At 45.3% G+C, this 12,112-nt stretch overlaps 1 protein-coding gene across 5 annotated transcripts in view; it reads right to left on the reverse strand.

The window, feature by feature from the left end:
- Positions 1-7,325: 7,325 nt before the first annotated feature.
- Positions 7,326-12,112, reverse strand: part of LOC120851079 — a 56,224-nt gene continuing 51,437 nt past the window's right edge. For 3 of the 5 annotated variants that reach the window (XM_042290649.1, XM_042290652.1, XM_042290657.1), the window contains 3 exons: positions 11,487-11,658; positions 9,446-9,522; positions 7,419-7,808 (listed from right to left, as the gene is read on the reverse strand). In XM_042290649.1, the coding sequence (XP_042146583.1) occupies positions 7,539-7,808; positions 9,446-9,522; positions 11,487-11,658 (519 nt within the window). In that variant the 3' untranslated portion in view covers positions 7,419-7,538. Of the gene's footprint in view, positions 7,809-9,445; positions 9,523-11,486; positions 11,659-12,112 lie in introns of all 5 variants that reach the window. The other 2 variants (XM_042290653.1, XM_042290648.1) reach the window with 2 other exon arrangements.

Here is a 12,112-nt window from a genome sequence, read left to right on the forward strand (position 1 = left end):
CAAATGGTGAGTTTTTTTGGGCTATGTTTGGGCTATTTTTCTGGATCGACATTTGGCTATTTTTGGGCTATATCTCGTAGACGTTTGGCGGGTTGGAGTTCAAACACCTGGCAACCCTGATGACGACTTGGCTGTGACGAGTGGGCCTGTTCCCGCGTCCGCTTCCCCTCTTCCCCGCGCCCCCGCGCGGCCGTGGAATGAGGACCACCCGGTGAGGGGGGCCCTCGCGACTCCTTTACACCGGGGGTTTGGGGACATGGAACATGTATGTATAAATGGTAAAGTTCAGAAGCATTCCAAGAAACGTTCGACAACCACCTTGTTGTCCGCGTAATTTTGGGGTTTCAAAAAAGTCGGAGGCTTTTCTTCTCTAATCGTATCCTGTTTGGAGAGTTCACAATACTTTGCCCGGTTTCTAGGACCTACAAGCAGAAGTTTGGAGACTTCTTTGGTGCCTATTATCTTTACCACCTTCCTTCCTCCTGTTCGGTCCCTGTCACCTTCACCGCGTTTCCCTGGCGTTTCGTTCTAGTGATGATGCGACTGCCTAGACCCACTGCTGACTTAAGTGCCTTTGTTATTTCGATATTCGCTTAGCTTTTTTTCGGAAAGTTCGGAAGTAACTTTTCAAGGCTTACAAAATAAAGTTTTGAAGACCTCTTTGTTAGCCACACCCTTTAAGTTCCGAGGGCATGTTCGTACATCCGCCGAATGCTATAAAATATTTGGTCTGAGCGTGTATCTTCGCAGTCGCTATGGAAGTCATCGGGACTGCAAGAGGCGGAGAGATGCTTGTTTGCGAAGGATTTTTATATACTACAAACCGAAGGACTGAGCAAACCATTCAAAGGGAAGTACCAAACAAGCGAGGAGCTCCGTCTGTGAATATTCATTTCGAAGCACTATACTTGATAAACTGGGAAAATTGAACACATAAGAAGCTTTTTCAACTTAGGGTGACGAATTGTCATCATGACGAATTGCCCTATGACGAACTGCCCTATGACGAATTGCCCTATGCGACGAATAGCCCTGCTACGAGTTGCCCTGCTACGAATTGCACAGCATGCATTCAACATGTAGTCACGGCGACTACCCGCAAAAGAAACATGGCGGCTGGCAAGCGACGGGGGAGCAATACGAATAAGGCTTAGCGAGCTGGACTGCTTTTCAAAAAATATGATTTTGAAGTGCGTATGCCCCGTTCACTGTCTTCCACACGTACTAGAACACTCTAAAACGCGTCTCAAAGCACCGGCACCGCACCTAATGGGAGATTCGCGGGTTTGTCCGCAACTGCTTTCGTGCAGCCGGCTGCATTTGCTTCGCAGCCAGAAAATATTCAAAGGAATCGTATAGCGACATAGAATGATGCCTTTATTGAACAGAGCATCTGCTTGCTGTGCTTGCCGTAAGTAATCCGGCATTTTCAGTTGACGGCGGCAAGGCGAAGCATCACCGATTCAAGCGACGTCAGTTCCCATTGTTTACCGCTTTTGCTCACCTGTTGGCATTTGTTATCCAAGCCCCTGGTAATCCTCCCGCGTCTGTGCACATACACATCACGGCACTGTTAGCGCGAACACGACGTCGGCGCATTTTACTTATTAGCGAACACGAAATTTTATCGCTTACATTATAGAACTAATTGAGCTCTTTCCGTAGCAATAATAACATTGACTTGGATGACATCCATTGGTTTCAAAGAGAGAAATTGGAAAAACTGGCGATCGCTTGTTCGCGCTAACAGAGTCGCGCTCTGTACTTGGCGCTATTCGCGACTCCAGCGACCTATAGGGGGCGCCACCACCAAACAAACATGGCGGCTGAGTCCAGGTCGCGTCGGCTCGGCCGGGCCGCCTGAACAGGTGGCGCGTTCAATTTAACAGATTTTCTTTTGTTTAATGCCCAATTTTATAGGTATTTGAACTGAGACGGTTAAGTGTAGCCCGTGCAGATAAATTTGCAAAGCATAGTTTTGTTTTGCCGGTGTTTTTTGTTCTTTTCGGGTCAAACGTTCGTTTCGGAGATTTCATTCAAAACCGAAACCATGGACTCCGGAGAGGCGATAGTATACTAATCAGTTTTGATCATCTAAGGAAAGCGGCGATGACTACAGACTTGTTCCACAGAGAGTAACTTTTCAGCTAACTCTCATGCCTCGACCATGCGAATTATCTGTTCGCGAAATCCAGGTTTCGTGCGTATCCGCGTTTAAGAAACAGCTCCAGTCGTCTGCTCGGCCAACAACACAGGCTGCAGGAAAATTACGAAAATAAAGCAAGCGCTTCTTGAGTCAAGGACCATGTTAACCCGCTGGCGCCCGACTAAGCAGCTGATACTCGTATTTCAATTCAGGTTTTAGTAGCAATCGAGAAGATATTTTGACGAGCGGGTTATGTATTATATTATGTACTATGCCCACTAAGGTGATATTAGTATATTCTTCTGGCTGAAATATGAGTTGACTAGCTATTAACTGAGCTGTTGAATAAAAGTATATTTGACAGACAGAGAGATACTACTTAAACTTAGCCAAATGGTTCTATAGCCGGCAGCACGGAGACAAACTGAAGAAAGTCTTCATCGAACATTCACGCAGAACCTCTTTGCGTTGAACTTTGCTTCGAATCCTGAACGGAAAAAATTAGTATTTTTTGTGGCCGGTCAACCTGAGCAATGTAGACGTATATTGCTGCTGGCTTCGACGTCCTCGTAATATAAATATTGGAGGCGCGATAGGTCAAAATGCCGTGACAGCATCTAACGTTGCGAGACTCGTCCCCCACCTTTTTAAAACAGATCATTTCCATCATTCATAATTTGCAGCGAGCAGGTTTTCCTGAATCAAGTAATTGCGAAATCAGCCCAACACCTTCAGCGTGGTCCAGAGGCTTTTCCGGCGAAAAGCAGTCAAGATGAATAGCCCACGAACCGACCGGGGTGGGTGGCTCAAACTTGAAGCTATAGCCGAACACAACCAAACTCAAGGAAAGCAGCTATCGAACCTTTCCATTCACTTGACTGCAACATTGATATTCCCTCCAGTGAAATGCCTCGTCTGTCGCCCTCAGTCCACTGTTCTACATCCTTATAAAGAAACCACTTATCAGTTACCAAGTAGTCGTCACTTTGAATGTGAATCGAGACAGACAAGAACTCAAAACGTTTTTCCGTGATTCCTCCCCATCCAAGAAATCGAAAGCACGCGACCGTGTGCTGTGGAATAAACGGGCTTTCAAACACGTAATAGAAGAAAACAATCTACTGAGGCTTCACCACACTAATGATCGCTCAGGCAAACTTAAGAAATATTCGGACCTTCGTCAAATTACAGTGTTCGCGACCGCGCCGACTACACGCTTCCGCGAAAGCCACCAGAGACGCGGAGGGGCGCGAGCGACCTGGACCGGCTGGTTCCCGGTTTTCCCGCTTGGTGGCGTCCGTTTTGCTGGAGTCGCGAATAGACCCCTTTCGGAATTTTGGCAACACTGCAAAAAATTTAGCCGGAATAGTAAAACATCTAGCAACATTGGGTGATCGCCGCCATTACGCAGGGTTCGACTCGTTTGACCGGTCGGCGTGCAGCGTAGCCGCCGTAGCGTTTTGAGCTATGGCTTGTGCGGGTGTTTTCTCGATCACCTGTTGGTCTAATGATCTATCGATACTGCCACATATAAGTGACAGAGAGGTGGAGCAGTTCTGCAGGAGCCGGTCAGGCACAAACCGGTGCATGGAAAAAAGCTACAAGTTCCTCGTCGAAGCATCCGTGGTCCCCGCATCGATAAGGGCTAACTACTCACGGAACAGGCAAGTTCTTTCTTGTTTTGTAGTGATTTTTTTAGTAGCATTCCATAATTTTAATACAGTTAATCATAGTGATCGAGCTTTTAGCTTGGCCACTCCGAACGACCCGGTACGCTGCCCCCGTCGTGAGCTCGTCGCTCGGTGACAGCCAAGAACTCGCTCGTTTCGTTTTTCGTACCCCTCCAATAAACTTACGACCGCGTACAAGGAACTGCAAAAGGTGCCTCACGAGTCACAACCTTGAGTGTTCAACAAATCGCAATCGCAAATCGTACAGAACAGCAGAAAAGGTTGTACGGGTGGGTGGCAGGCAGCATTTTAAATTCCTTCCTCGGTAACCTTTTGAAGACAAAGAAGTTAAGCGGTTTATGGCACTGCTCACAAAGCTACAGAGTAGACTTTCCAGAACCACTGATGTATTGGGTTTATTTCACGGCGTTTGTAAACGTACCACGTTTGTTTGAACCCACTTAAAATGCGACATTGCAAAAAAAAAGAAAAAAAAAGAAGTGTGCTGGAACTGATCTTTATTTGCACAGAAAATATGCACAGCTGTTTGAGTGTAAAACCGGTGTGTATTTTTTTTTTTTTTTTTTATCCCATTCAATGCAGGAAGTTTCTTCATCAAGGGTTCCTGCTACCGAAGCAAGAGGAAGACCCAAGAACAACATACAATGTGTTCAGGAATAAAAACCGTTGAACAGACTAACAATGGTTGAACATGCTCTAAACACCAACTCATTGGCAGCATTCTCACAAATTTCCAAACTGATTAATAGCGTAACGTCCCTAAACGTCTTGCGGTACGGCCTTGGCACTCTGTTCAGGCCACCACTCCAAAAGTTCCCACGATCTCAAGACGGGTTCGAGTAATCTTCAGATTCGGTGCACACTGCATTTAGTCTGTACACCCCCTCCACCCGACGTCTGTTTTCTGGAAAACTTTTTACCGGCGTGAGTAAAGGAAACGAACTTGCGGAAGAAGTAATCATGCATCTACACGTCGAACAAGAACCTAAAATGGCCTCGGTTTCAGTGAAGAAGCACTGAAGGAGGGAGCCGCTCGCGCATGCGAGCCGCGCACTGAACCGCGGCCGTACCTCTCTAGTTAGACGGGGCTCGACAGACGGCCACACTACTACAACATATAATCGTTCGCGATGCTTCCGCTTACGGATGATAAGAGCGTTTTCTTGTCTAACCCGCGAAAGTTTTGTAAACAACACGAGGGCTCGGTTTTTCTTTTTGACCACTTTAGAACTTGTCCGACACGTAGATTTTTTTCCGTCTCCGTCAACGTATCCATCCTGCGTACACAAAGGTACGCCGCAATGCGATGCCATATTGAAGCGGCGCTCGCAGACTGGGACTCAACGTGTAAGCAGCACCGTTGTAGGCGGTAAGATGCAGGCGGTTCTGGCGGGACCCCTGCGTGATGGCGGCGGACCTAGTTGTAGTTGCGTGCAACAGGTGGCGCTCTATTCCGAAAGGGGTCTATTCACTGCACAAAACACCCCTTCAACTGGCTACGAGACTGACCCCACTAAGACGAGAAGCCGACAACCGAACCCTCCGTAGGCCACTCCGTGGAGTTGTGGAACGCCTTGACCGATCTGTGGCCTCAACGCTTCCATGTTTTTCACTCAAATAAGTAGACACATAAACGTGCGACTCCTTGGATTCGGCGGCAACACGCGCCACCTAACGAACAGCGCTCGAACTAAAAAGCTTTGAGCGCCTCGCCAGACATGCACGTATGTACAGGGTGTCACAAAAAAAAAAGATTACAGGGCTGTTTTCACTGCAAAAATAAACTAGGCATCGCCGAACGCTCATTCTCCGCCCATAGGTAGCGCTAGAGGTCACAACCAGCTAGAGTGCCTTCATACACACGCGCGCTTTTGCTTGAGTGGTGACATCTCGGCCATTTTTCCGCCCAATCGTTCTTTCTATGCATTTTGAAGTGCGCGCAATCCGGTGTCACTCAGCACGAGCGCGTAGCTTTGGCTAATGCATAGACGCCATTTTACCGCCCAAGTCACGCACCAAGTGCGCGAGAGCGTCACGCGCTGGCACATTCAGGGCAACAATGGATGTCTTCACCCTGAGACAGACAGACATGTAGGCACCCTACAACCAGCAGAGCCGTATATGGGGAGTTTGGTCAGTCTATGATCTCGCCGCCGTAACGCGCTCCTCCCGAGTGAGCCAATCAGCACGCGGCGCAGAGCGAGAGGCATGAGCGCATGCGCGTGAACTCCCGGCTGCTCCCAGCTGAGTGGAGAGGGCCGCCATCTTAGATCATTCTCCCGGCGGAATGCGTGGGGTCGGCACCTAAATCTCGATTATTGCCTTTTATATAGCTGGCTCTGGCAAGAAAATGACATTATTTTATTCCTCGGTGGGTTAAGAAGCTAATAAATGAAGATTTTTCGGCGACTTTTATTCAGGCGAAAAAGAAGTCGGCCCGTAGCAGACGATGCGTAGCCTCAGCAGTGCTCTCCTCCGACCAGTCTCCGGCAGCGTTGCTAAAAAATGGCGGCCGTCTCCTCTCCGCTCCCTTCTTTCTCTCTCGCTCCTTCGGCACTCTCCTCCCTTTCATTTACTTATCTCCTCTCCGGCGCCTTCGTCGCCACACCCACTGGCCAAGCTCTCCCAATATACGGCTCTGCAACCAGATGCCAAAGTTTCAGTGCGATCCGATAACTTAATCAAGTTATAAGTGATTTTCTGAAAACTTCAATGGGAAAATGGACCCGATTTTCGCCGGTTTTCGGATTCTGGTGCCACAGAGCCCCATGTATTCGAAAACTTGATTGGCCGCCATTTTCCGATTGAATATTGAAAAGAACAGCACCTGGGACCCAGTGATACGATGGCATTTGTGGGCTTTCGCTTATGCTTACGGGTGTCGCAAACTTTCGTCGAACCGGATTTTTAGGTCGAACTTTCGGGGTTCGACTGGGTCGAACCGGTTCGACGAACCTTCGAACTTTTCACCAGATTCGGCCGGTTCGACTTTGTGGACAGTGTGGCCAGACCTTGATACAGGCATGTCTAGGTTTGGAGAATCTTTTTTTTATGCAAAGGACTATTTTAATTTTGTGAACAGCTACAATTAAAAGAAACTGATTCTAATAACTGAAGAAGTTGATAACTTAATTCGTTGTACTGTATTAACTATATAACCGATCAGGGCTGCCCTTAGTTCATCTCTTAGCCATCACCATCCAATCCGAAGCCAACTGGCCAGTCTGTCGCGCATGCGCACATTAGTCGAACCTCAATACAAGGTTCGTCGAATTTTCCACTAAAAGTTCGAAAAAGTTGAACCAGGTCAAACTCGAACCTCGGCCGGTTCGCGACACCCCTAGTTATGCTGTGATCCCATTGTGATCCCATACCTTTCAATTTGACATAAGTGTGAATGTGAAGCATGCTTATTAATCAATGCTTGTGGAAATTTATGAGCAAACTTTCCAAGTTTCTAAAAAAACACAGAAGATGGTGCCTGTTCCAATAAAGACCACCACTGTTTTTAATATGTTTATTTTCAAAGTATAGAGTACACATTTAAATCAGAAGGCTTTCGTTTAAAAAAACGATGGCATCATTTAAAGTAACTTAGGTTTAAACCAATGTTCAACTCCAAAACAAGTCTCTATAAGGCACTGCACAGATGGTACACTATGAACAGCTTTATTATAAATTAACGAAAGCAGGTCTGGAACTCACAAGCAGCTCCAGACTTGCAATGCACGTGTGCCCATTTTTGTGTGCGAAACCCCAATGGCACGCTCAAGAAGGGTGAGTGTATTTTTGATTTCCACTGAGTATTCAATGTTAAAAGCCCAGAACAGGCAGATCAACAACGCCACTGCTTGTTTAAGGCTTGCAGCATCAATGGTCACACCTTTTACTCTGACCGCATACACTGAAGATGTGAGCGCGTCCTCACCAGTGTACACAATACTTGGGTTGATGTACTGGGTGCCCGGCTCCTGTGACAAGGACAAAGGCCATTTCAATAAAAATACCAACATGCAAATTGCTGCACAATTAAAAAAATTTCTTGAGTCCTCTTATTCCTATTAAAAGCACAACCTATACTTCTTTCAATTTGGTAATGCTGTTGGGCCGAGATGCTTTTAATGTTTATCCATGCATTTTGGGAAAAATATACATTGTAAGCTCACTTTTCAAATCAAAACTTGCTGTTCTGGCAAGACAAATGACATTAAAAGAATACCTCAGAAGGTCTCTACACACACCCTGGTAATTGTTCAGTTTGTTATGTCGTCATATATTTTTCGCAAGATTAGTGTTTCGAAAACAGTCCCACAGTGCAGTTTTTTTTAAGTAAACGATAAAGCACAAAAGGTTGTATGTATCCATATAAGCTTGCTGGTCTGAACCTCAACTTTCGAATGGAAAAAAAAAAATATTTGCGATGTCTACCGTAAAGTCTCGAGCAAGCGCCCACTCAAAATTTGAAAATGATCACGAAAAATTAAGACGTGAATGCTTCTGAGGCCCTCAGTAAGCAAAGATAAGTCCTTTGCATATTTTCTAAATGTTACAAAATTGTGAGACACTTATTGTGGAATGGACGGATGCTCTCATTTCACAGTAATTAAAACCCATTTCGTTTTAAATACTAACTACTACAATTATAAAACTGAACTACTCAGTTCACTCAAGCATATCTCATGTTTCAGGTTGGCAGCTCTTTTTGAGGGTACCTATAAACGCGAAAAAGCACTATTCCTTCAATTGTTGTAGTGTTTTACATCATGACGGTCGGGAGGAGCTCTGCATTTGTTTTTCATCCCATCCTCCCCAAACATCAGGGTTTACAATGTTAGAGATTAGCTTTTGTTCTTATGAGAAAGTAGGATTTCTTCTCCCCAAAATAAATATGCGCCTGGTGCGACATAATGGACCTTTTCCGACAAGCATTCTGCGCACGTGCGAGCGCCCGATGCGAAGCAGCAAAAGACTGCACGAAAAATTGAAAAAATTCAGAGTAGGCTGTGGATCAGCGAGTAGAACACGTAATTGCAGCATATATATAATTGTGTTACACAGAAAAGGAAGTGGACGGAAAGAAAAACACGACGTTTAGGCGGACGCCACGGATGCCCCTCTTTAAAGTCGCATTGGGCACGCGTCGCAGCTCAGAGAGCGAAGAAACTGGTAGCGTAGCTCCCACTATCGATTGGTAGTGCAGGTAGGTCACTTTCTCGATTTTTAGTTCGGGCACTCACGGCCTGGTGCCATCGATATGTGGAAAAGGTCCATTGCTGCAAGCACAACATCACCCCTGTTTTCCACCTTATTCTCATTTAAGCTAACGACAAATTTTGCATTCCTTATCACATTTCACCACAGTAATTGTTCTGATTACAGCTTTCCAGCTCTGCAAGAGAAAGGGAAAATATTGGCCAATCACTCATTCACGAAATGTCCTGCCCTGTACATTATATACCTGTGAACCCTTTTGTTACTACATGAAATTAATAAACAAGTTTTATCACCTTCCACTTTCCCAGTCATTATTGTTAATATCCTAATGGGCTTTTCTCTCTAATAATAAATGTATAATTTAATTGAAATAGGCATGCCGAGCCATTCATACCAGGCTCTTCACGAGGTTGTCGCTTCTTTCCTTCAGCAGGCATGGCAGCAAGATCAGGGCACCGTTGGCAAGGAGAGCTGGAGAAAAAACAAAAAACATCTTGGGAAATAATGCTTTGCAATTAAATGGTACCATGGTTATACAATCACAATATACTATCTAGAACCTTTACCGGGTACTCGCTACATTACTTCGTTTTAGCTTCGGCATGTCAACCTATAGTATGTATTCGCGCGAGTCTCGGAAGCAGTGTATTTTGGGAACAGTGCCGTCTTTGAGTCCGCGAGAGCAGACAACCACACCGCCGCACCCGCACTACCCGGCGATTTTTCCGCCGACACCATGCACAAACAACGGACGCTTTACACAGTTTTGTTACGGTGCAGTGGATAGTTGCGGCAACATTATGATGTCATCTTCAGAAAGTAGTTCTCCATCGTTGGGCCCTTATGGCAGACAGCCAACAGGAACATGTACACTACAAGAAGATGGAAATCTGCAGCGTGAATCCGTTCGGTCTGTTGCCGAATGGCCTCGTCCAAGACAACAGGCGGCGGACGCGGGTGGAAATGACTGACATCCACTATACAGTGCAACCGACTTATAACGATAATGAGAAAAGCCGAAATTTTAATCGTTATAACAAATTATTGTAATATCTGGACTAGAAACTGATCATTTCCAGTCTAAAAACTCTAGAAACTGATCGTTATAAGCGGTACATTGTTATATCTGGTATCGTTGTAAGTGGGTTGCACTCTACTTGATCTGAACAACAAGTTTTGTTATGCGCAAGAAAGTCTTTCAAATGCCCGTAACTACAGGCTGATGAGTCCAGGCACTGTTGATGAAAGCAGTAATTGCGGAAAGAGCAATCGTTGTCTTGCAGGTAAGGTAGACCTACGAATATTTACTTTTAGAAGTCTAATTGTTCTTTGATCTGGCAAAGCAGATTGAACTCATGGCACTTGTTTTCAGGTACGTCTGTGGCACTTCTTGCATTGGGCACATTATTTCTTTTGACATGTCGATATCTCAGAGGGCTAGGCCTATCGTGCTGGTCAAGTTCAGTCGCAATAAAGGACTCCCAAGAGTGGACCCCAACGTAAGCTTCCTACCAGAGGAGGCGGAAAATCAGCCTTGAAAAAAATTATCCCGTTCCAAGCATGTTTTCGTCTTTTGAGTCGAAACAAACTCAAAGCTTTCGGGCGCCGTTGATTGCCAGTGACAAACAACAGCCTGTACTCCAACTCGTGTTGCTCGCACGGCACCAACAATGCCCAGTATCACTTTACAACGTGCTGCACAGTTCTTAAAAAGAATGATTAGCCTTCTAAAAGTGAATCAAGCAAAAAGATGCACATGTGCTCCAGAATTACACGAATATCTTAAGTCTACCTTACCTATGAGAACAATCGCGCTCTCTGCACTCACTGCTTTCATCAACGGCTCCTGGAACCCTTAAAATACTTGCTTGAGCGTGACAAAACTTGTCTTCAGGAGGAGGTAGCCCGAGATGTCAGTAATTTGCACCCGCAGCCATAGCTATAGCTCTTGGACCTGCGGCGGTAGAGCGAACGGATCCACGCCGCAGATTTCCACCTTCTTCTTGTAGCGTGCGCATTCCCATCCGCTGTCCACCATAAGGGCCCAGCGATAGAAAAATTCTTGCCGTAGACAACATCGTAACATTGCCTAAACTATACACTGCATGCACCGCACCACCGCAACTGCATAGAGCATCCGTCGCTGTCGCTTTCGCATGAAAGAATTACGGAGCAGTGGGAGTGTACGGGCACAGTTGTCTGGTTACGCAGACACAAAGATGGCACTGTTTCCAGATTGCACCGCTCTCAAGCCGTGCTTAAATATACCCCATTGCTGGAAAAAGTTCTGCTCGAGCCATAGGCTATAGTAATGTAAGCAGCATCACAACTGCTGGTTCTGTTGGCACAAATAGGCAAATAATGAAGGTTAGAAATATTTCTACCTGTAAACAACATTAATGCAGAGGCATAGCACTTTTTCTTCAGATACTTACTTTCACCCTCTTCTGGGCACTTCTCGGCAGCTTCTAATATTTGTTTTGCCTTTTGTTTTGATGATGATTTCATACAGAAAAGCTTATAGAGGGCCTTGGTGCTTCTCTCCAGGAAGGCAGAGAGACCCTCCTGGGCATCTCTCCCTGTCTGGCGTCGGAACTCCAGCTGAATCTGTAAAAATTAATTTTGTTCTACTTATTTAAAACACCATGTCAAAATCATAATAAAACATTAATACAGATTTTTGTAAGATAACATAGCATGACAATTTAGGCTATTCATGCTTTTTGCTCTCAGAGATACAACATGCTTTACCTAAATGATATATTTTAATACTCTTATTTCAACCACCTAGCTTTGACCTCTTGCAGTGTTTGCAGTTCTGCATAACAATTCCCTCAGCTGCACGCTAACATTAATCATATTTCTTTCAGTTTGAGGCCGATGCTTACATTACTGCCAAGTTACTGGCATATGTAGACAAGCTGTGGCAATTCTCGCTTTTTATAAGAAGTGAAACAAAATTATTAGGAATTGATGTGTTCCACTGAAATATTTTTGGATTGTTCTACCTAGATATATAAATAGCATAAGAACCTTACATACAATGTGAACCGCATATTAC

This window comes from Ixodes scapularis, unplaced genomic scaffold (genome assembly GCF_016920785.2).
Source record: "Ixodes scapularis isolate PalLabHiFi unplaced genomic scaffold, ASM1692078v2 PGA_scaffold0__279_contigs__length_252992795, whole genome shotgun sequence".
NCBI lineage: Eukaryota > Metazoa > Arthropoda > Arachnida > Ixodida > Ixodidae > Ixodes > Ixodes scapularis.